This window comes from Pongo pygmaeus, chromosome 8, assembly GCF_028885625.2.
Source record: "Pongo pygmaeus isolate AG05252 chromosome 8, NHGRI_mPonPyg2-v2.0_pri, whole genome shotgun sequence".
Classification (NCBI taxonomy): domain Eukaryota; kingdom Metazoa; phylum Chordata; class Mammalia; order Primates; family Hominidae; genus Pongo; species Pongo pygmaeus.
The window spans coordinates 83,959,180-83,984,873 of record NC_072381.2 but is presented as its reverse complement, the minus strand read 5'-3'; the positions used below and the strand labels follow the sequence as shown (position 1 = coordinate 83,984,873).

Below are 25,694 nucleotides of genomic sequence, written 5' to 3'. Positions count from 1 at the left end.
TGGAAAGACTTTATATTTTGATACTAATGAATGTAGACTAAGTGGGAGAAGTAGACTCTCAAATTTGGGCTCAGAAGAATCCGTGTTTGGGGGAAGAGAAGACTTTTAGTGAAATGTCACTCTCTTAATAGGCTCTCATGGCCTTTGATAGCTTTATCTGCTTGGGGTCAGTGAAAGTCCTTCAGGTGACCTGGCATCCTGGGAATGAAATGAGTATGCTTCTCCCTAGAAAGTGCTAATGATTGGGACTCAACACTGTTTGCACCTGAGACCATGATCTAACCAACAACTCGTCAGGGTCTTTTACCAAGGTATTTATGGGCTTGGGAAATGGATATATCAGAATTGAGGTAAAATCAGGCTCAGATTTAGAATTTCTTGCACACAAACACTTGGAATAAAAAAGTCCAAAGATTTTTGCTGCCAGTGAATATAATTTGCCATTTCTGGCTCCTTGCCTGCTGTTTTCCCTCAAATAATAAACTTGCTAAAGGTGCAGGTTTCTGGTTAAATTTTAGTGATTTTTTTTCACCTTGGAACAGAGTTAATAATAGTTTAGGTCTAACTTAGGAAATCTTTCCCTTTTTATTCATCTGGAGGTTGAAGGGCCATTCTGTGAAGGGTGTTTAGTGTTTTGATGGACTTGGAATGAAGGGGCATGACAAAGTGTGATGTAATGAGTTTGTCTTGAGCAAAATAAGTCCCCTCAAGGAAGTTTCTGTAATAAATATGGTTGTATAATGAAATTTCAACAGATGAATTCTAAGTTGTGAAGGAATTTCCTGTGGTAAAAAGGGCGATTATCTACTTTGCTTGAAAGACCTTTGAAAATATATTTGATTCTAAAAATTTCTTTTCACAGAAGAGTTTCCTCAATGCCACTAGATATTTTTTAAAATCTCCTTGTCTTTATCTGCTACTTTCATTGCCATGTGAAAGTGGGTATCATTGAGGGTGGCTCTTTAAAAACTATTTTTAGCCTTAGACAAAGACAGCCAAGAATTGGCTAAGTGCCCCCCAAGACACTTTTCATTAGGTTTGAGCACTGACCTTTTATCTTGCCTCGGTGTTCCCTTTAGCTAGGGCCACCCACACTTGCCAGTTTGCTTAGAAGTTTGTTCAACTTTACTTTTTATGTTTTTATTGAGCTTTAATATTGGTATATTTTCAAGTTAGAGAATGAAAATCATTGTTTGCAGAGCAAACTACAGATAATTTATTTGTAGAAATGTGTGATTCAAATGGCCTACATCAGTGTGTAAGGAAAATGGATGTGCTGCGGTCAAGAATAAGCCAAAGCAGACATCCAGTTCAGCATGACTCAGCGAGTTTGGAGTGCAGGCTCACAACTCCACTCATTATGTAACCACGCCACATGAGGCTCATTAGGTGTCCACCCACATGAGCTCGTGGTTTGCTCAGAGCCACTATTGTCTGTAAAAGGTATAATTACCCTGCTGACACTACATGCAGCTTGTGCCCCAGTCAGCTTGTTCATGCCAAGAGAGAGAATAAAGCCATGTTGAAACCCCCTACAATTCCTCGAGTGTTCTTTCAGCTGTCCGCCACTCATCCACCCACTCCTTGGTCCTCAGCTTGGGCTGGAACCTAACACTTGGCATGACACTTGGCATACATAGTCGGCAGGATACTGAGGAGAGTGAGCCTTCGGTCCCCACTGATTCCAGGTTGGGCATGTGACTGCAACATGAGTTGTGGTGCCCAGTGGCAGCTGTACTGCTTAATGGGCTCTGGTGGAAACCTAGGTGGCAGTAGATCGGTCCCCCATGAGCATGGAAAAGGTGCTGAAGCTGCTGGAAGTGCAAAGCCCTGAGAAGGAGTGAGCTTTTGCTGGCAGAGTTGGATAAGCGTTTTTGAATGCACTGTGAAAAGTACACACCCAGTCCCTGAGGGATGCAGCAGAGGTAAGGGCCCTCCAGGTTCAGGCTGGGTGCCTGGAGGCCTGGCTACACAGCTCAGAAAAATATTTAGAAGCTGCCGTAAATGGGGACCTTCAGGCACAGGCGGGGTGCCTGGAGGCCAGGCTACAGAGCTTGGAAAAGGAATTAGAGGCTGCTGTGAATGCAGGCCTGGGGCTGTCGTCTCAGCTGGAGACCCCCACTCTGATACCAGGGAGGCTGTTAGTGAGACCGAGGGGTCTGCTCCATAAAGAAGGGGAAGATGTCCTGCCTGCAGGGGTCCCCCCACTGAAGAACAGGGGGCCCCAACAAGTGACATGCTCACAGATGTGGATTGATTTGGTTTTGGCCAGGATTGACTGAGAAAATTGATAAGCAGCCAAATGAAGTACTTAACTTTGTGCAATTCCAGAAAATGCCCCAATGGGAGAAGGACATTGCTGCACAACCTGGTCCCAGCCGGGTGCTTCAGCTCAAAGACTCCGTATGTGCTACAGCCAGGTGGGGGTGTAAAGCCTTTTCTGTATGATGAGGGAACTGGCTGAGGTTCGACTTAGGGGAACATCGGATGACTGGAGGCCACATGTGGAGTTGACAGTCCATTGTTACCCCACCAACATACAGCAAGTGCTGGTGCTGGTAGACACCAGCACAGATACGTTTTGGGCATGGATATTTCACATAGCTTGGCAGCTATGCCGTCTATCAGTGGGCTTGACAAAACTGAGACAGTACCACTTTGTGGTGGACTTGGCCAATGCATTCTTTTCCAGAGAGCCAGGAGCAGTTTGCCTTCATGGGAGGGCAATGGTGGACTTTCACAGTGTTGCTGCAGGGCTATATGCATAGCCCCACCATATGTCATGGTCTTGTTAATGATATTATGCTAACTTCTGATTCTCTTGCAGATTTAGAAGTGACAATGCTCCCCTTGCCTAGATTTAAGATGGTGTGGCTGAGACCACCTTCCTGGCAGCCAAATGGGCTATTCAGCAGGCACAAGCCCTACAGGTGGTTGACCAGGGGTACCTGTTTGAGCTGGATGTGCATGTGACCACAGATAGTTTTGGCTGGGGCCTATAGCAGCACATGGAGTGCTTGAGAATGCCAGTAGGCTTTTGGTCCCAACTGTGGAAAGGAGCTGAGCTCCAGTATTCATTGATAGGGAAGCAGTTAGTAACTGCATATGCTGCCCTTCAGGCTCATGAGAGTATGGTAGGATGGGCTACAGTCGTCGTGCGGATGACTTAGCTGATAGCGGGATGGATACATTCATGGATAATGACTCCCCGGAATGGGCTAGCACAGACATCCATTTAGCAAAGTGTGGCGCCTACTTGGAGCAGCAGAGTACACTGAATACAAGTCCCTCAGCAGCAGAGTTGCAAGAGGTCTTGGGACTTGTAGTCCTAATGGAAGATAAGGCCATGGGGCCTGAGGCACCCCTCCATTCCTGATAGAGCATGGTATACAAATGGGTCCAGCTGGGGTGTTGCTATTGCCTGGACTGCTGTCACAGTTCACCCTAGTACTGATGCCATATGGTTTGATACCAGGTGTGGACAAAGTAGCCAATGGGCCGAAATCAGGGCAGTGTGAATGGTGATCACCAAGGTGGTGACACCTACGGTAATCTGCAGCAATAGCTTGGCAGTTTATTGAGGCTTAGCCTTGTAGTTAACTACCTAAAAGTAACAGAAGTGGCCAGTTGGTCACTGGCCCATATAGGGCCAAGCCATGCGACAAAACCTATGGGAGGAAGGATGACCTCCTCTGACCAGATATAGAGATGAATGGTAGCCTGTTGTTGCCTGCCCCAGTGCTCCTAAAGGCAGGGAAATAAAAGCTTGGCTAAATGTACAAAGCAACATTGGTGTAATGTCACCATGAGGTGGTTGCCCACCATAACCTGGAGTTGTTGTTCCCTGTATTACTGCTGTGGCCTCTGGGTCCAGGGTTTCACCTTTTGGGCTTGTCTCCCCACTAGAAAAACTCCCTCTGCCTAGGGGGTGGATTGTAAGACCTATGTGTTGGTCCTGAGTGTCTGGGGCCTGTGTCCCCAGAGCCTATGTGTAAGGTCTTGTGTCGGACCTGTGTGTCTGGGGCCTGGCTTGCATGCCCAGAGCCTATGTATGAGGCCTGTGTGTTGGACCTGTGTGTCCAAGGCCTATGTCTCCCTTGGCCTAGGGGGTGGAGTGTAAGGAAAATGGATCTGCTGTGGTCAAGAATAGGCCAAGGCAGACATCCAGTCTAGCATGTGAGTCTGGAGTTTGGAGCACACGTACACAATTCCACTCCTTACATAACCACGTCACGTGAGGTGCATTAGGTGATCACCCATGTGAGCTCGTACTTGGCTCAGAGCCGCTATTGTCTGTAAAAGGTATAATTATCCTGCTGACGCTGTACATATGGCTTGTTCCTGGGTTGGCTCGCACCCAGGTTTGCACCCACGGTTCACGCCCAGGCTCACTCGCACCAAGAGAGAGAATAAAGCCATGTCACAACTCCCCATGATTCCTCGAGTGTTCTTTCAGCTGCTCGTCATTCATCCACCCCCTCCCCTTGGTCCCCCGCTTGATCTGGAACCTAACACTTGGGCGTGACACAGTGTCTGGGTGCAGTTCATGCTATTGATGATGTGGAATTTGTGCAAAAATAAAAGTTAAAAAGACATTAGCATTATAGGTTAGTTTGCTTTTGCTGCTGTAACAAGTTGCCACAGTGTAGTAGCTTAAAACAACAGAAATCTTACTTTTTGGGTCTGAAATTTGAAGTGGTTTTCACTGGGCTGAAAGCAAGGTGTTAGCAGGGCTGTATTCTCTACAGAGGCCATAGTGAAAGATAATTTCTTTGACTTTTCCAGCTCTTAGAGGCCACCTACATTCCTTGGCTCATGGCCTGTTCCCCTGTCTTCAAATCTTTGTCGTCTCTGATCTGTCCTTTGTTGTCATGTATCCGTTTCTGCTTGTGCTTTCATTGTTACATCACTTTCTTGTATTCTGAGCCCCCTGCTTCTTTCATTAAGGACACGATTACATTGGGCCCATCTGGCTAATTCAAGATAATCTTCCTATCTTTTTACTTAATCACATCTACAAAATCTCTTTTGCCATGTAAGATTCCAGGGATTAGTACATGAACACCTTTGCTGGGAGTCATTATTCAGCCCTACCACATATTAGAATACAATTTTTAAATTCCTTTTTAGCCCTTGTTTTTATGTTTTTTCAGATTGCCCTTGGAATTTCCAGAAACACGTACTCTGCAATCTGTTGTTTGGATAAAAATGTGTTGGTAAAAAATACACATTTCTACAAAAATAGAGAAGGTGTCTTATATTTTACTGTAAAATTTAAGTTGGTGAAAAGAGAATGTAAATACTTGTTATTTCTTTGAGGGCAGAGAGAATTTCTCAAGTTTTGAATCTTTTTTTTTTTTTTTTTGAGAGAGTCTTGCTCTGTCGCCAGGCTGGAGTGCAGTGGTGCAATCTCGGCTCACTGCAACCTCTGCCTCCCGGGTTCAAGCAATTCTCCTGCCTCAGCCTCTCAAGTAGCTGGAACTACAGGCGCACACCACCATGCCCAGCTAATTTTTGTATTTTTAGTAGAGACGGGGTTTCACTATGTTGGCCAGGATGGTCTTGATCTCTTGACCTTGTGATCCGTCTGCCTCAGCCTCCCAAGTTTTGAATCTTTCACTTAACAGTGTCAAAGTTATGGTAGATGCTTGTCAAAACTTGCTAAGTGACAAATGTGATTCTTAAGTGATTGCTCTGCCACATTTCTTGGGTCTTTAGTCATTTTAACAAGTGTTCTGGACACACACACACATGCACTTCTGCATACAAACATGGCTGTGCTGAGGTATTACCTAGCAGGTGTTTGGTTTACTGTGGTCTTCCAGACTTTAATTTCCAGTAGTTCTCACTTCAGCACCTTTCTTTGTCCTGGCCAGGCTTCTCTCATTAACCACGATTCCACCCTACACCTGAATCAGAGTCCTGTTTGGCCTTAGAAAGATGCAGTCCGAGTCTGTTGCAAGCAAGATGCTATTGGCTCTTTATTGCTTCTCTCCTTTTAGTCAAATTCCCCACCCCTCAGCACAAATGAATACAAAATGTTCATAGTCACAAGACTTATGAACACAGACTGAGAAATGGGTTTGTCTTGTATTTATAGTCTACCATTTATCTATAAAAATGTATTAAAATACAGTGATATTTTAATTAATGTTACATGCAATTTTATTGTTGGCTGTGACCTTCACCATTACTGTTTAATTCTCATGTTTTTTTTTCTCTCTTTGTATATACAAATTAAGGAGTGAATTAAAAGTATATGATGCCAACTGAAATTCAAGTAGATTATATAGTCTTTATAAAGCATAAAATGGAAACAGCTCAGAAGTAGGCCATATACATGAGCCATCTGCTGACAAGGCAGCCTCTTGTGCCTGGGATTGATCACAGATAGGAAGTGCTTGGAATGCTACAGTTGATTACTTTGAGAGTTGCATTTATTCATATAGTTCTTTAACTATGAAAGGACGAGATCACTTTCATCATCTAAGTGTGTAGGGGTTTGTGAGTCTTTCAGACAAAGCAAAAGAGTGTTAAATAATCTAGAGACGTTTAATTGATGGATTGGAGTGCTAGTCTTTACCAGTTTTGCATCCCAGTGAGGCATATTAGCAGGCACTGAGCTGTGGGAGAGCAAGGCTGGCATCTTGTTTGCTTTTGCATTCTCATATCTGATGCTCGAAAGTTTTTTGAATGCGTACATTGAAAAAGTATTTTAAATGTGCACATTTTTATTTACAGCTGCTGCTGAAGGGAAAGGCAGAAGTGGGGAAGACTTTTTTCAAAAGGTAAGTTGCCTTTTACTCTTGTCATGGTGATAAGTAAGAGGAAATATACTTATATCAACAGCTACCCTAGAAGCCGCTGAATGCTCCCCTTCATGTGGAGGAGAACAGGTTTCTTTAGGGGAGCTGGAAACACTCAGAGCTAGCCAGGAAAAGAGGGGATGCTGTATGAAACTTAGCCATTCCAAGAAGGCTCCTTCCAGGGAAAATCTAATGAAATTTTTGCTTACAGGCAAATAAGCAAAATGTAAAAGGGCTCAGAGGTGGATCAATTCATGTGGCATTCACACTTCATTTGGCTGGCATGTAACATAGGAAGGGGTTATTGTGCAAGGTAAGGTACACTATCTTATATGATAAATATGGTGTGGGAGCTTTTCTAAAGATATTTAAATTAAAACAAATTTTAAAATGTTCTACTGGCCAAATAGAATGTGCCAGACTGCCAGTTTTCCATCCTTTGCTAAATTTATAGGCTCAGGCTGTTGCAGTTTAGGTACTGTACCCCCTGACTTGGTGTTATCTGACATTGCTTAATCTCCAACTTATACTCAATACCCAAGCATTTCAGAGTGCCCTGGCCTTAGCTGGGGCAGGCTTAGCAACAAGAGTAAGACAAGAGAAGACAAATAGGCTTGGTGTAGTCGCTCATGCCTGTAATCCCACCACTTTGGGAGGCCGAGGCTATCGGATTACTTGAGTCTGGGAATCGAAGACCAGCCTGGAGCAGGGCATGGTGGTGTGCGCCTATAATCCTAGTGCTTTGGGAGGCTGAGGCAGGTAGATCACTTGAGGTCAGAAGTTTGAGACCAGCCTGGCCAAAAGCCTGTCTCTACTAAAAATACAAAAGTTAGCCTGGTGTGGTCGCAGATGCCTGTAATCCCAGTTACTTGGGAGGCTGAGGCACGAGAGTCACTTGAACCCGGAAGACAGAGGTTGCAATGAGCTGAGATTGTGCCACTGCACTCCAGCCTGGGCAACAGAGTGAGACTTTGTCTCTAGAACAGGACAGGACAGAACAAACAGAACAGAGAACAGAACAAACAGGCAACAGAAAACAACAGAGAGAACAGAACAGAACAGAACAAACAGAACAGAGCAGAGAACAGAACAAACAGGCAACAGAAAACAACAGAGAGAACAGAACAGAGAACAGAACAAACAGGCAACAGAACAGACAACAGAGAGAACAGAACAGAACAGGCAACAGAACAGAACAGGCAACAGAACAGACAACAGAGAGAACAGAACAGAACAGACAACAGAGAGAACAGAACAGAGAGAACAGAACAGACAACAGAGAGAACAGAACAGAGAGAACAGAACAGACAACAGAGAGAACAGAACAGAGAGAACAGAACAGAGACAACAGAGAGAACAGAACAGAGAGAACAGAACAGACAACAGAGAACAGAACAGAGAGAACAGAAAAGACAACAGAGAGAACAGAAGAGAGAACGGAACAGACAACAGAACCAGAAGAGAACAGAAGAACAGAACAGAACAATCCAGCTTGGGCAACATGGAGAAATCCCTCCTCTACTACAAAAACAAACAAACAAAAAACCCAAATTAGCCAGGTGTCATGATGTGCACCTGTAGTTCCAGCTCTTCTGAAGGCTGAGGTGAGAGGATCACCTGAGCCCAGGAAGTTGAGACTGCAGTGAGCCATGATCGCGCCACTACACTCCAGCCTGGGTGACAGAGTAAGACCCTGTCTCAAAGAAAAAAAAAATGAAAAGAAAACAAATAGCAGAAATCATAGATTTCCCTTGGGTTGGCTCTGATGGTAAAAATAGATGCTTTCTGTGGAAGGATTCTTCTTCATTGTTCTTCTATAACGCACAGATACATGTAAAAAACAGATGCTTCACCTTTGTGATTTCAGACATTTTAAAAGCTGAGTCAAAATATGGTGTATATGATCATAAAGGACTTTCATTCTTAGATTTGCTAATATTTCTCACTGTTTGCAGAGACATATATACATTCCAGCAGTTTAAATGGAAACACATGTTTGAATCCAGGAACATGTGTGCGTCCCACAGACTATATGAGTTAGAGTCATAGATTCTATTGTTGGTCACAGATTAATGAGGTCTCTGAATAACTAGATGGGAGTACATTTTATCTTCTCATTTGTTTCTTTAGTTCAATAGGAAGTGTCTTTTCCATAGATAGGTGTCCATATAGGATTTGCATACTCATCGAGCAAAAAATCTCTAACTTAGAAACAGCCCAAATTCCAGAGAGTCATTTTTCACTATTTTGACTAGACAGAAGTAGACATTATGGTTCATCTACAGTAGAATGAAGTAATGGAGAAATACTGAATTGTCCTCCAGGAACTTGCATGCAGTCACATGTATTCTAGTTTTACATAATGACATTTGGGGAAGCATTTAAGAAATAGGCCGCATTGCTGTTCACTAGCATCTTCGTATTTTTCTCTCTCTAAAGTAATGCAAATATGAAGGATCTAGGCTTGTGATTGGAATGTTTCTTAGTTTTTACTTTGAGGTGTGCATGACAAAAGTTAAAACCTCTCTTTAGCTGAGTTTAAACTTCAGCTACTCAACTTTTCTAAGCCTGGAAGGATATCTACCTAGCTTCATAGTGCCTCTCCCTACGTAGAGATTTGAGAAGGAGTGTGAGACTTTTCATATGTAACTTTATGGGTTTTTTTGTGCCATAAAAATATATGTAAAATCATAATGACTACACTAAATTTTGCTCAATTTAATTAATTACTCTCATTAAAGTTTTCAAATTAGAAAATAATAAAATTAATTTTAAAAATCTTCTAAAATAAGAGTTGGTATGTTTCCATAAAGAGCTTGCATTTCAGTTTAACAGATAATAAAATTGTCAAACATATTATCTCAAGTTTGAAGCTGTAATAGTAGTTGTTAAGCTTATTATACACTTCTTCCATTGAGTCAACGTTACTGTTTTTTCCAGAGATCTACCCAGTTTTCTATACACTGTTTTAATGCATGGGTTTGAAATGATTTGTTTCCCAAACACAATAAAGGATAAAAGGTAAAAGGCTAAGATGTTATAGCAAAAAATCCCCAAAACCCCAACAATATAGTGTCTTAAAGAGCAGAGTCATTCGTTGTAATCTTATGTAACATTCTAAGGAGAGTCTTCCAGCTGGGTTGGTAGCTGTGTCCCATGCTGTCATTCAGTGACCCAGGCTCCTTCTAAGACATATCTGGATTGTCCCTAAGCATGACCTTCATCTCCGTTGTTGAAGCTTGGTCACAACCATGTCCAGTTTTGTGTTGGTGAGGGAGATAGAATATTGAGAGGCATGCCATGGTTGTAACGCCCAGGCCTGAATGTGGCACCTGTCACTTCCTCTCACACTCTATGGGAGAAAACTTAGTTTTGTAGTCTTACCTAATAGCAACAATAGAGGGGAGGGAGGGGCTGGGACATTTGGGGAAAAAAATTGATTTTGCAGGCACTATTCACCACAAATGAGATTGTTAGGGAAAAAAAAAGTCTGTGATCAAAGTGTAATTTATTCGTGTGGTGTACTTTGAAACTTTTTGTATTTGTTTGTTAGGGCTCCCATACCACAAACTGGGTGGCTTAACTGTGGGAGGGAGAATCTGTTCCATGCCTTTCTTTTGCTTCCCATGGTTTGCTGGTGATCTTTGGTGTTCCTTGGCTTGTGGAAGCAACGCGTGGATCTCTGCTTTGATCTTCATATGGCATTTTCCCTGTGTGCCTGTCTCTATGTCCAAATAAAGACACCAATTATATTGGATTAGCAGCCCACCCTACTCTGGTCTGGGTTCATCTTATTATTATACATCTGCAGTGACCCTATTTCCAAATGTCACATTCTGAGGTCCCAGGCATTAGTACTTCAACATATGACTTTTTGGAGGACAGTTCAAACTATAATACCTTTTAATGGAGAAAATAATTCTGTAGAAAAATTTACTAAGACTGTAGATGTTATTTGTCACATTTTGATACTCAGTCTGATCTATAGATTTTTAACTGCCTAGTCATTTATACTAAATCTATTTTTTTAATCACAAGTCATTTCTAAATTGTCTACAATGAGTGTATAATTGACATGCAAAAAGAGAAAAAAGTAATCTGTCATCTTGCCTTTTTGTCTTTGTTTTTTGTGTTTTTTTGAGACAGAGTCTTGCCGTGTTGCCCGGGCTGGAGTACAGTGGCATGATCTCGGCTCACTGTAACCCCTGCCTCTCAGGTTCAAGTGATTCTCCTGCCTCAGCCTCCCTGGTAGCTGGGATTACAGGCATGCACCACCACGCCCAGCTAATTTTTGTGTTTTTAGTAGAGATGGGCTTTCACCATGTTGACCAGGCTGGTCTTGAACTCCTGACCTCCAGTGATACACCCACCTCAGCCTCAGAGTGCTGGGATTACAGACATGAGCCACAGTGCCTGAACTGTAATCTTGCCTTTGAAAGAGAACTATTTGTACATCCTTGGTCTTTTTTCTGTGTATATTAAAAATATATATAAAGTGATTTTTAATATTCCCTGGTTGATGGGATTACAGATTAAACTATGTATTTGCATTGGATCCATTCTGTGTTAAAACTTTGCAAAGTTATCCTGTAATAGTACTTTTTATTCTTTGGCTCTGACTACACTTATAAAAGGCGGGAATGGATATAACTTTATCAGTATTCTTCGTCCACTCCTAATGGCAGCTCTATCTAATGGAAACACATGGAAACAATCTTCCAGGTTTTTTACAGTTCTTTGGGCAGTTGTTCATGGCTTACTCACTGTCTGTCCTATTTCCTTTTAATCAGTTCTTTTTTTCTTTCTCTTGTGAAATGACTATGGTCAGATCTTGGAGGGGAAAATGGGTTACAGTATTTTAGGTGGGGATAGGGTCAGTGATTGTATTACACATGTGACTCATCAAAGCAAACTGCATTAGGAATCTGTAATCCCAATGGTTGAAGAAGACAAAATCCAGTCAGCATTGTAATTGATGAAAGCCAGGTTTTTTTTGTTGCATTGGGTTATGTACAGTATTTTTCCTCAAAGTATACATCATTTATTTTAATGTAGGGCTATGTTATACTCTTTGAATATATTGGATATTTATTTGAAAAACTGACCTATAAACCATGGCTTGTCACAAAGGCTAACAGTAAGACTAAAAAAATGAGATATTGATGGCTTATGTGGTTTATTTTTAAAACTTTCAAACTCATTGTTTTTAGACAAACATTACTTTTGGTGTTTTCAGACTGGAAAATAGCAAGTGTTGTCTTCTGGGGGAAATTCCTGGGATAAATAATTTGGTCCCCTCTGTACCTAAAAATGGGTGCATTAGACGGTCTTAGATGAGGACTAGGTGAGTCCTTTTATTGAGGGGCAGCAGAGATGATAAAGTTACTCTGGCTTTCTGCATTAGCGATTATTTTTATATTTCAAGTGGGTTATTTCCTCTAGTAATGGATATAAGTTTTGGTTTAATTATTTAAAAGTGAATTCAGTTAACTCTGGCTCATGAATGTGCTTTTTCTAATACTGAGTCTGTGCTTAAACACAAATCAAATTTAATTTAAATAAGATCCAGATATTTTAAAGCTTTAATTTTAGTATTTATTTCAATAGGTAATACACGTACATGGCTCACAATTCAAATTTATAAAAGGGTATGCAGTGAAGAGTATTTGATATCTTGATGGTTTCTGAAGGTTCACTGAGAAAGCTGTGCAGCATTACATTGTTGGTCCCAAGCTTGAGTAAAGATGATCACCAATGTGCGTCATTACTAATGAAAACTTAGGGCCTAAAGCTAACATTCCATGAGTTCTTATTACCGATCACTATACTATTGCCCTGAGAATGTTCCAGTGACAGAATCTGTGATCATGTTTTGTTTATACTACTGTCTAGATAGGGATAACTGGCTACTTGTAAGACTTAGAAAAGAAGAGTAACTTTCCACCCCGTAAAAGTTGTTTAGTCATCATCTAGAAAGTTACTAAAGATGAGAATGGATCTTATTTTTATACCTTATGATTTACTCATCTTCTATCAAGAATCTAGTAAATCAGGGTTAGTGAGAAGAGATTAAGAAAAAGATCAAGTAATTTGCTCATCATTCTTCTAGTCTTTCAAGTTTTGTTCTTGTGTTCATTTGAACACAGGAAGACTGGGTTTTGAGTCTATATTCTCTTAGCATGTTGTAGAGTCACCTGCTTCGAGTTGCATTGTAATGGTATATTCTTTTATTTCATCAGTCATTTCACACAACCTCTTTATGAAAACCACATTTCCTGTATTATTCCTCTTTCTAAAACCATGGAAACAAGGAATGTCATTGAGATTGTTTAAAAATGTATGATTAATGGCCAGGCACGGTGGCTCATGCCTGTAATCCCAGCACTTTGGGAGGCCGAGGTGGGCAGATCACCTGAGGTCGGGAGTTCGAGACCAGCCTGACCAACATGGAGAAACCTTGTCTCTGCTAAAAATACAAAGTTAGCTGGGCGTGATGGCGCATGCCTATAATCCCATCTACTCGGGAGGCTGAGGCAGAAGAATTGCTTGAACCTGGGAGGCAGAGGTTACAGTGAGCCGAGATTGTGCCATTGCACTCCAGCCAGGACAACAAGAGCAAAACTCCGTCTCAAAAAAAAAAAAAAGTGTGTTCAGTGATAGTGAACGTAACTTAATTACTACTGCAGTTTGTTCAATTGAATAATCTTTAATCAACATCTGATGAAAGTTTAGTCATTATTGATTAAAATGGTTTCTTGAAACCAAACTCAATGCATTGAATCATGTAGAAAATGAAATTGAATTCATGAAAATAGGTCTTTTAAGAAGGGTCACAAGACAGGACTCTGGATTACACACTTGTAGTGCAAGTAACCATGGAAAGGTCTAGTTAAGAGATTTATTGGCATTAGTTTAAAAAGGTTTGTATATTATTTTGTAAAGTGTTCTCCCTTTATGAATTAAATGCCTACATTAATTCCTGTACTTGTCGGCATTTCCCTTAATTGAAAGATCTTGAGATACAGACTTCCCCATTTATGGTTGATATTAAGATTTTGGAACTATTTTGACATTATGTAGATAAAAATTACCCTAACTGATAATATGCAAACGTAAACATTTTTGTGTGGGTCAGAAGCAACTTTTGAAGAGGGTGGCATTAGCTGTTTGTGAGGAAGGAGTGCATTTGATTAGTTCCAATTTTAGCCTTGCCTTTGCATTGTGTGTCTATTTAATTGTCTTTTCAATGTCATGTGATTCAAATTGTTTTTATATCTTAGTGGGGGCATAGGACAAACTTGTTCTTAATATATTACATAGAACATTATCAGAGATGTGTCTGAAAATCCATATATAAAGATATTCATTGTCACAATATTGTAATAATTAAAATAAAATTAAAAATAACCTAAGTACTCAGCCATGTAATATTTGAAATGTGGTATATCAGACATTGGATTATTATGTAGGCATTAAAAATCATACTCTTTTGTAAATATTTAATGATGTGTGAAATTGGTTACTAGATAAGTACAAAAATTAGGACAAAAAGCATGTAAATAGCTTGACTCAAATTTTGTTATATATGTTTATGCCTAAAAAATGACTGGGCAAGAGTTATGCCAAAATGTTAACCGTGACTCTCAGTGGTGAGATTATGGTTGGTTTTTATTTTCTTTCTGTACTTTCCTATAATGGACGTCCGTTACTTTTATAATCAGGATTAAAAACAACTACCATCTTATGAAGAAAAACAGATAACAATAACTAAGATAGGTTGAAGTTGTTAATGGATTAATAAATATTGCAGTTTAAAAGCATGCAGTTTTTTTGCTGAAAAACATTTAAGAAGTCAGACTTCCCATCATACTGAGGTTACTTCTGTGTCTTTTATATAACAGTTATAAAGACAGAACAAGTTTCAGATCATCAAGGTGGATCATTTCTAGGTAGTGTTAATTTTTAGAAAAATGTCCCCCCCTTTCATCCATTTGCCCTTGTTTTGACATTCAGAGGTGTAAAATTTTTTTAAGATTTTTTTACATCTCTGTGCCTTCTTTTCTTCAGACCAAAGATACTTAGTTTCTTATTTATCATATGACTTAGTTTTCAGACCCTTATCATTCTTTTCACTTTCAGTAGCAAGAACAGTGTCCCATTTTAAATGTGGCAACAGTATCTGCGTATAGTGTTTTGGATAGAGCCTGGCCAGTGCAATTATAGTGAGGCCATAATATTCATAATATTAAGGTGATCCAGAAGTACCTAAATATTATATAACCTTTAGGCACTGTTACATTGGTCACAGACATGAAGAATTGACATTACTTGTCATTCTTCACCCAACTGAAGAGAAAAGGTTGGCTCCAATGTCATTGCTAGGTACATAACGTAAAATGAGGATACTTCTAGACTGTTGACTGGCTGGTAAAGGCCTCCATAGATGTAACTCATATGTTGTGCCTGTCACTCTAAGCTCTTGACCTGACATATAGCTTGGAGACAGTGTGGCAGATGTGGTGGCTAGACTGTGAAAGTGTGGAAAGCCTCTCTCTGGGAGATTTCACGTGGTTTGGACATTGAATTGATAGTGAGAACTCCTGCATGCTTTTTTCTTCTCTCTGGACTCCTTGAGTTAGCTGGGGGAAAGGACTCAGCCACAGGGTGACAGTCTAAGATGATGGGCTGGATGTAGTGCCTTTTAGTCTGGCTAAAGTAACATTTAGTAAAGAACTTTAAGCTTTACTGATTTAAAATGACTTCACAGAAGAATCAATACAGTTTAAAGCTGGATGTGGTATTGTCTTTTTCTTCTAGTCGGGGATATTGTGGTCTAAATAGTCTTAGATTGATTTTTTTTTTCAAGTTTATACAGGTTGTTGGTGGCAGCCAGAACTTAGCGATATTCTGACTTTATGCTTGACTACTGTTAATACAAGGTAAATGTTTTTATTTAAATCAGCAATTATCATGCCCACATTAATGGGCTATGCTTCTATAGTGAGAGAAGTTCTGCCTAAAACTGCAAGTTTTGCTAAGTAGGGCTCTGAATTAGGGTCATTGTGGCATATTGGAGGGACAACCAAAAGGCTGGGGGCAAATTAATACACTAAATAAATGTATGGATTTTGTAGTACTTTGTATTTTGTTTAAATAGATTCAGAATCACACTAAGGTTTATCATTTTGAAGTTTGTACCTTTGGTACTTTACTTTTTAAATTTCATCTAGGAGATTTAAGTAATGATTTGTTGTCATCTCATGAATCGGTTCCAAATTTGAGTTTGGGAATCTTTCTGGTTCCTTAACTATGATCTTTGGCTTGATGTATTTGGTGTTTTTGCATTTTATCTGGACAAAGTATGTTGCTTTAAAATTTGTTTTTTGGCCAATTCAATTCTTTAACCTTTAGGCACTGTTATTCAATTCAACTTGCTTTCGCTTCTAAATAGTACTTTTAAATTTCTGGGCTTTGTAGTTTATGTGATCATAGCTCCTACCTTGCTGCGTGAAAAAGGAGAGGAGAAGGCCTTATTTTGCACCACTTGACTCTGCTTCCCTGTTCTTCCAGCCACAGCTGCTTCGGCCAGGATGTGGGCGCCACATGCAGCAGCAAACCTTCTCTATACATTGTTCGTGACCTATGTGGCATGCTCTGTGAACTCAGCTGAGCCAGACTCATCTCTATTGAGTTGGGAAGCTAAGATCAAGAGTGGGAATGAGAACAGAACGGGGAGGGTCATGAGGTAGCATGGAGTGAGGGAGAGGCCAGGAGTGGTGCTGTTCATCATGGGAAAGCTGGGGTTAGGAGAGGGAGAAGCTGTGAGTAAGTGGTGAAGACCCATCCACGGAGGGAAGCATGAAGCAGAAAACAGGGGGGGAAACAGGTGTTCCAGAGTGAGCGATGCTCCTACTTGGAGTTGGCACAGTTTGGGATGCATCTCAGGTTCTTTTTCTGTTTTTGTTTTGTTTTGTTTAAAGAGATGAGTTTTGCTCTGTTGCCCAGGCTGGAGTGTGGTGGCCTGATCATAGCTCACTGCAGCCTAGCACTCCTGGGCTCCAGCCATCCTCCCACCTTAGCCTCCTGAGTAGCTGAGACTATTGACATGCGCTACCACGCCTAGCTTTCAGGTTCTGATCTATAGGTGTCCCTAGAGTCTTCTTCCCTTCTCCTGATGTAGTTGGGAAACTCTACAAGGCCTAAATCATGAATTCAGCTGTGATGCATAAAAGGCATTCAGTTAACTGGGATAATTGCATAATCCTCCTTTCTTCAAAGGGTTTATGCACTCACATGTTAACAAAATTTGGTGTTTGTAGAGTAGTTTAGCTCCTCAGTGAGTGCCCAAATTAAGTTATATCTTTAAAGGAGCAGTGCTCTTTATATAAAACATATTTCTGTCAAATCTGTCATTTAAAATATGTATACTGCAGCAATACTATGGTAAAACATTAGACCATACTATACCAGTGTATGGTGAACTCTCCATATATTACATATATACTATAAAGTATATATGTTTCTTTTTGCTAGTCAGTTGCCAGCATTATTCAAGAAATAATGGGGTTATTGACGTTAATATGTTAGGTGAAAAAAGTGAGTGCTGTCCTTTTATGTTACTGAGCTTTTATCCTGCATATCAGAATTTCCTTTCTCTTTGTCATTGGCATTAATATTGTTTTCATCACTCTTACACTTTTGTGGGAAGTTTGTAGACAGCCAACCTGCAGAAAGGTTAGCATGGCATATAAATATTTTCTATTTTTCTTATTGATAGTTATGGAGAATGCTTTGTTACTCTATGCCTCTCTAAGTAACATGATCCTTGAATAGATGTATTAAATATCTTAATGTTACTCTCTCATTTTATATGTTCAACAGTTGCGGCTTGTCCCAAACTGGCTCTTTGGCAGGTTTTTTTTTTTTTGTTTTTGTTTTTAAATTCGTTGGATGTAAATTTCTTCCTAAAAGGAGTTGTCTTTTGGCATTTTAAGTAGTGGAAAAATAAATTTCATTATCTTTCTTCTTTTTTTGTTGTGAAATCAAAATTATCAAGAAATGTGTACATATGGCTTTTCTTCTTAGCATTTGCTACTTTTGTTACTTTTGTCACCCTGGATTATCCAGTTATTCAAATTTTCTGCTTCTCAATGGGCAAAGTACTGATAAGTAGGGAAGGAGGGAATTTAGCCAAAGTTGTAACTGACAATAAGCAAAATATAGAGGCCTCTGTGTTTTCCTGCTTGGTTCTCTTTCTTGAGTTCATCACTAATTTTATGAAAGAAGAAAACAAAACAGAAAAATAACCAGCTTCAATTTCCATGTGCCTGTTTATTCTGGAGTTACCAGGAAACCTTAATCTCCAGTGAATAAGAACACTTTAAACCCAATTAGTTTGGAGTTGTTTTCTTAAATAGAACTTCTTCCTGTTATGTTTTCCTATTGGCATTTGTAAAACAATGATTCATGTGTAAATCAGTAGGAGGTGCTGTTTGAGAAGCTTCCTAGGTTGGTAGGTTCCAGAGCCTAAGCTTTTCTTGGCTTCAATCAGTATGTTGAGAGGGGAAGGTATTAACAAGATCAAGGAAGTGATAGTTTTCAGTATGTAGTTGGAAAGTGGGTATGTGTGTCTTCTCATTTGAATATCACTTTGTTGTCCTTTTCATATGTTAATATGATGGGCTACCTCATAATCTGTGAATCTAAAAATTATCCTGCCTTCTTCTAAATTCCATGAGAATACTAAAGAAGAAGTAGTTTTAACTTTCAAAGAGCTTTTATTCTGAAGGGAAAAGATGCTTGTAAGATGGTATTAGCATGCATGTGTGCAGGCTTCACAGAGCTGCTAAGGACACCATTCGTGAGACATTATTGCCCTCCCTCTGAGCCAGACACTATACCATGTACAGTTCTACAGAGGAGGAAGGGTGGCGCTATGGCTTTTCTCCTCAACAGGGGCATACTCCAGAGGAGAAGTGGCACAGAAGTGCCACCCAGTGTGGCGAGAGCTTTACAATGGAGGAAATGGAGTGATTTTTTTCCCCCCTATTCTGAGGACCCACGGAAGATGGATTTCTTGAGAGAAAGTGTTTGAGGTGCGTTTTGAGGACTAGGTAAAAGGAATATAACTAGTATGTTGGGTGAAGTGAGGAAAGGCTTTGTGGCACAGTTTCTGAGCAGGAAGCAGATTAGATTAAGATGCCTTTCAGACCTGTGACTCCATGACCTGAATGTCCTAATGGAGACAAAATGGAAAGGCATTTCCAGCAGAAAGAACCAACTGATTGCCTTTGCAAAGGCAGAATAAAGGACAGAGGAGACTGTTTTTTTCTCATAAAGCCCAGAAAACAGATTAAAGGTTTTACATAGATAGATAGATAGATAGATAGATATCACTTCATCTGAGCTAGTTATTTAAAAATTCTTTAAGTGAAAGGTTTAGAGGATATGTAGAAGGATTTGAAATCTAAAAGTTAGGAGATCATATTGTTTCTATTCACTATTGATACAGTTTGGCTGTGTTCCCACCCAAATCTCACCTTGGATTGTAATAATCCCCACGTGTCAAGGGTGGGGCCAGGTGGAGATAACTGAATCATGGGGGACGTTTCCCCCATACTGTTATTGTGATAGTGAATAAGTCCAGGAGATCCAATGGTTTTTTTTTTTTTTTTTTTTTTTAGAGATAGAATCTCACTCTGTCTCCCAGGCTGGAGTGCAGTGGCGTGATCTCGGCTCACTGCAAGCTCCGCCTCCTGGGTTCACGCCATTCTCCTGCCTCAGCCTCCTGAGTAGCTGGGACTGCAGGCGCCCGCCACCATGCCTGGCTATTTTTTTTTTTTTTGTCTTTTTTTTAGTAGAGGCTGGGTTTCACCGTGTTAGCCAGGATGGTCTCGATCTCCTGACCTCGTGATCCACCTGCCTCGGCCTCCCAAAGTGCTGGGATTACAGGCGTGAGCCACTGCGCCTGGCCGATCTGATGGTTTTTTAAATGGGAGTTCCCCTGCACAAGCCCTCTTGCCTACTGCCATGTAAGACATGACTTTGCTCCCCATTTGCCTTCCACCATGATTGTGAGGCCTCCCCAGACATGTGCAACTGTGAGCCAATTAAACCTCTTTCTTTGATAAATTACCTGGTCTCTGGTATGTCTTTATTAGCAGCATGAGAACAAACTAATATAATTGTCTACTCAAAGAGGATGAGAATTGAAAATGATAGCCAGGATGACCAAACATTTTGCAGTATAGTTGCTTTGCAGCATCTGACTTCATTAGTGCCAGGTTAGGGACAAATTATTACTTTTTTCCACTACCTTCCTAAATGATAAATGCATTCCTAGAGAGATTAACTTTTAACTATGCTTTGAAACTTGAGTTTTCAGCTATTGTGATGCCTTCATTACGTTCTGAATGATAAAATTGCCAAGTTCAGAATGACAGCTGTAAAATAAATGGCATCATTTAATTAAGTTCTGAACCTTTGATGATATGCAGTTTAAAAAAAAAGTATTTTCCAGGAAAACAGTTGGAAGTTTCGACTTTGTGGTTTACTTTTGGCTGTGTTTTATGGAAATCAAATGAAAACTTCTGAGAAAAAGAGACAAATGATTCAAATTTGGCAAGTAATAGAAAATTGGGTTCCGTTTGTATAAAAGATTCCCTGAAATCATTCACTATCAGTTTAGCACACTCTGGTATTAGCATTTAACCACCAGTATACTGATGAACAAGTACAGAGGAGAAAGCCAAGGATATTTGAGATCCAGTATCATATGCGGAATAAATGTAATAACTTTTAGGGGTGGATTTTTTTTTCTTTTTTTTTTTTTCTTTTTTTTTTGAGATGGAGTTTTGCTCTCGTTGCCCAAGCTGGAGTGCAATGGCGCAATCTCAGCTCACTGCAACCTCCACCTCCCAGGTTCAAGCAGTTCTGCCTCAGCCTCCTGAGTAACTGGGATTACAGGTGCACGCCACCACGACTGGCTAATTTTTTGTATTTTTAGTAGAAATGGCATTTCACTATGTTAGCCAGACTGGTCTCAAACTCCTGACCTCAGGTGATCCACCGCCTTGGCCTCCCAAAGTGCTGGGATTACAGGTGTGAGCCACCACGCCTGGCCTAGGGGCAGATTTTCAGTTGAATTATTAACTGGAATTCATGTTCCTGTTCCCATTTCTCCGGTTCTACCATCAACCATTTTAGTGATAGTAAACGCTTAATCTAGAGCACCATTCTTAACCCCGGGTACAGGTTTGTCTGAGGAACTTTTAAAAACTATTGATGCTTTAACTAGAGATTCTGATTTAATTGTTCTGAAAGTAAGGCCTGAGCATTAGTATTTTTTGGAAAAGCTCCTCAGCTGACATTGCTGTGTAGCTAAGGTTGGGAACTACTGATGTGGAGTACAGGTAAGTACAAAGAAAAGTTGTAAATTCTTGTTGGTCTCTACTGCTGATAAAAGGAAAGGAATTACATTTTACTCTTGAATAACACAGTGGCAAGGGTTGCCAACCCCCACCCAACTGTGCAGTCAAAAATTTGTATATAATTTTCTCTCCCCAAAAGCTGAACTATTGATAGCCTAGTGTTGACCAGAAGCCTTGCTGATAACGTTGTCAATTAACATGCATTTTGTATGTTATATATATTATATAACGTATTCTTACAATAATCTAGAGAAAAGAAAATGTTTTTAAGAAAATCGTAAGGAAGAGAAAATACGTTTATTATTCATTAAGTGGAAGTGGATCATCATAAAGGTCTTTATCCTCATCACATTCATGTTGAGTAGGCTGAGAAGGTGGAAAAAGAGGAGGGATTGGTCTTGTCTCAGGGGTGGCAGAGGCAAAAGAAAATCTGTGGTAGACCCATCACAGTTTAAACTCCTGTTGTTCAAGAGTCAACTGTATATGTATTTTGTGTATGTGTGTCAATTACTGATGGAATTAACTTTCTGTTCAGTTTCATTCTCTTAGAGGGTATACTGTGAGATACTAGTTCTGCACTATCTTAATAAATATATGAAAAAAGTTCCATGGTAAGATAAGTTTGAGAAATACAGCCATTTACAGTTAAAAAAATAGTTCTTTCCTATAAAACTGGTTGCAAACTTAACTGTGCTGGTTATTTGCATTTTATGCATTTGTTACGGAAATATATAATTTGTGGCACTTCCCAATATTGTTTGATGAAATGATTTCTTTTTCTTGCTGGCAACTCCATTCTACAAAATTAAACAATCAGTGAATCAGTTGGAAATTCGTTTTTTTCACTTACTGAGATCTGTGTTAGGAATGGATGTGATGTAGCTATACAACAGAGGCTCTCTTGAAAAGTTCCTCAGTGAGCCTTATCAGAAGGGTGAGAGTGTAAATTATTCCAAGGTACACAATTCTTTTCTAAAAGACAACTGTTACCTTTTTATATCCATGCTCAGAATTTCTCTGACAACTCACCATTGCCTTCCAGGTAAAATTAAATAAATATCCACCTTTGACATCAAATGTTTATTATAGTCTGATCCCTTCCTACTGATATAATTTTGTTTCCCATTGCCCCTCAACTCAAGCCTTTCTCTTGTCAACCAGTGGTATCCCCAAGCCCTCATCATTCTTGACTCTAACAGCTATACATAAAAATATATCCCCAACTAGAACGTCTTTTTTTCCTCTTTGTCTCTGGCCCTCTCCAGTAGTTATATAGTTAAAAGTCCATCATTTGGCATTTTCTGGACTAGCCCAGCCTGTGATGACAGTTCCCACTTCTTTATATGTTAAACTTACATATCTGTGGTCACTTTGTTTGGATTTTCTTAAAAAGTCAATATTCTTGCTTTGTTATGTTGTTATGAGTTGATACACTAATAGTCCAACTAGTTTCTGAATCTTGAATTGAGAGACTCAAGTGTTTTGGGACCTAACACATTGTTCTGTGTATTTGGTGGGGTGAAGTAACTCTGTAGAATTGTGATGTTGTGGGACTGTATGGGACCTTAAAGATTTCCTAGTTTAGCAAGCGTACAAAGGAGGATAAGACCTAGCATTTTTAAGTGATTTATCTGAGTCATATGACTAGCCATTTGTTGAATCTGGGGAGAAAACCCAATTCAACACTGTTTATTACACTGACAATTCATAACTTTAAAAAATCTGTGCTCTTTCAAGAGAAATTAAATTTCATATTTGTCTTTCTTAATGGGAAAACACAGTAAATTAAATATTATTAAAGCAATAAGAGGTAATGCTGTCTTGTCCCATCCTCCTGCCTCCCCACCTCCTCCCCAACACACAAAAAGATCCTGTGGATATTCTTAAGGAGCTGTTGTCTGGGATAGGGCCTAGGAAGTAGGTTTTTAAAACTTGGGTGATCCAGAGTCGATGATGATGTGCATTCTTCCATACACATCATTGTCTCCTCTCCTCCTCCTCCTCCTCCTCCCTTTTTTCCCTCCCCCAATTCATGCCAGGCTGTCATTTTGAATCAATAAGTGAATGTAACAAATAAGATATTTTAATACTATGAAAAATACTGAACTAGGAGCCATGAGTTCTGGCTTCGAATCCCAGTACAGTCACCAGCTGTGAAATCTTGGGCAAGTCATTTGACAACTGAGCTTCAGTTCTCCTGATTAGAAAATGGGGATAATTCCTCATAGAACTGATGTTAAAATTGGTTGAAATATGCACTCAAATTGCTTTATAAACAGTAAAGCATTGAGCAAATGTGAGAGATGGTTTGATTCTTTAGAGAAGACCCTTTCATTCTAGTGTTTGCATCCTCTGGCTGGGGGGAAGGCTGTGTGGCTGATGTAGGATGAGGCACCTTCCATATCTTTAGTTGCTTGAAAAAAAACCACACACAGTTCTATAATATTTTTGGCAATTTGTCTCAGTTTAAAGCTGTGATCGTAACTTTTATTGGGGGATACTGCTTTCTTGATTCTTATATGGGGAAAAATTCCCTTTGTTGGTTTCTTTTTATTTAAATATGTTTATGTATTTTGCATTTTAGAATGAAAACATTTCCTTCTCGATTGATGATTTTTTTTCTTTTGAGGTGGTGGTTAAGTTCTCATGTAATAGGATAGTTGGTTGCTATTAGAAATATGTTTTTTCCTTTGTTATGAAATGGAAAATTGTCAGAAACTGATAGGCTGTGGTTGGATGAGGTTTGCTACCAATAAAGAATTATCAGGGCAAACTGAACTTTCATTTAGGATGCAAAAATATTTGTTTTGCTTGGCAGAATGGGATAAAAAGAAAATCCAAGAAACTTCTTGTTTCAGGAGCTGCCAGTTCTCTCTGTGGCTCAAAGAACGTTTCGTGTCTCAGCCACAAGAATTTGCCGCTGGTTCTGATGTTCATTGTCTTCCCTCCTCACGCACGCTTTGCTTTCAGCTTTTGGCTTTACAACCCTTTGCTATGAGATGATGAAAGTCCTTCCAGGGCTATTCATTAACTTTCCCTTCTACATCTTACTGGTATGAATAGTGGGAGCCTTTCATCTTTATTGTTATGAAAGCTTTTATAGAATATTGAATGCAGGGCACTGTGTTAGAGCTCTGTAAAACATGATAACCTGGTAGATTCTGTCAGTTATTGGCTGTGAGTAGAGGTAGTTTGTTGGGGATCAGTATGGGTACCAGTGGCATAACTTACAAATTGGGACAGGCATGGTGGACCAGAGGGGATCTAGTAACTAAGCACTGTGATAGCCAGGGGAATCACTTAAACAGGACCAGTAAGGTACAGAAGGCCTGGGAATTTGGGGGAGGTACGCGAACAGGAAGATAAAGGGACTGATATCAGGAAATTAGAAGGAAGAATCTTGGATGTAGGATGTAGTGGAATGAAGTGGATTTTAAAGTTTCTAATACTAAATGACAGACATAGTAACATCTAGCAGGAGGGCTGTTTTGGAGGAAAAAAGAATGTAATTTTAACTAATAAGATGACTTTTAAGTCTAGGTGGTAAGGTTTAGAGTAACAGAGCAGGCCTGGAAATAGTGACTTATTAGGAATTAACTTGCATTCCAGAAATTGAGGGTTCATGTAGAATTGCCTGTAAGCCAGGAGTTTTCTTATTCATCTCTTTAATGTTATAGAAAATAGCATCTTTACTTTATGGTAAGTAATTACGGAGTTAAAAAAAGGCCATTTGAAAAAAAACAGCTTAAAAATGTCAAATAGGAAATGTGGGGATAAGTGTTTTCTTTTCAAAATGTGGTTCTGAATTGGAATAACTCAAGCTGCAGTTAAAGGAAAAAAGGCTCATTTATTTGACTCTTGCCTTCTTTGCTTTCTTCCTGTCTCAGGCTCCTTCCCCCAACGTCTCTCCCCTTTTTGGTCTCAGTGCTTCTGAAATGTAGACACTGGTCTACACATGGGTCACCCAGAGTTCATAGACTTGAAAGTCCTCTTATTCCCAAGAGCTGCATGTGCCTCATCAGCCTTCTCTGGATTTTGTGGCAGGGGGTAATGAGAAAGGATGCCCAGAAGCTACTTGTACCAATAAGAGTCACCGCTTGTTGTGAAAAGAGCACCAATGAGGAGAAAGCAGGCAGAGATAGTCCCAGCACTGGGTATCTCTTCAAGGCCTCTGGTTCCGTTATTCGTCAAAGGAGGGGTAGAACTAAATATATGGTCTCTAAAGCTTTGAAATTCTTTTTTTTCTTTTCTTTTCTCTTCTCTTCTCTTTTTTCTTTTCTTTTCTTTTCTTTTTTCTTCCCTCCCTCCCTCCCTTGCTTTCTTGTTTGCTTTCATCTTTTCCTTTCTTGCAGTTGACAAATAAAAATTGTATATATTTATGGTGTACATATTTCATTGTATATATGTACATTGTGGAATAGCTAAATCAAGCTAATTAACGTATGCATTACCTCATATA

At 39.8% G+C, this 25,694-nt stretch overlaps 1 protein-coding gene across 4 annotated transcripts in view; it reads left to right on the top strand.

Annotated features, from left to right (window-relative positions):
- The window catches only part of BICC1 (BicC family RNA binding protein 1), a 319,977-nt gene that overhangs the window by 106,581 nt on the left and 187,702 nt on the right, over positions 1 to 25,694 (top strand). For all 4 annotated transcript variants that reach the window (XM_054503414.2, XM_054503413.2, XM_054503415.2 and 1 more), the window contains exon 2: positions 6,742 to 6,788. In XM_054503414.2, the coding sequence (XP_054359389.1) occupies positions 6,742 to 6,788 (47 nt within the window). The remainder of the gene's footprint in view (positions 1 to 6,741; positions 6,789 to 25,694) is intronic.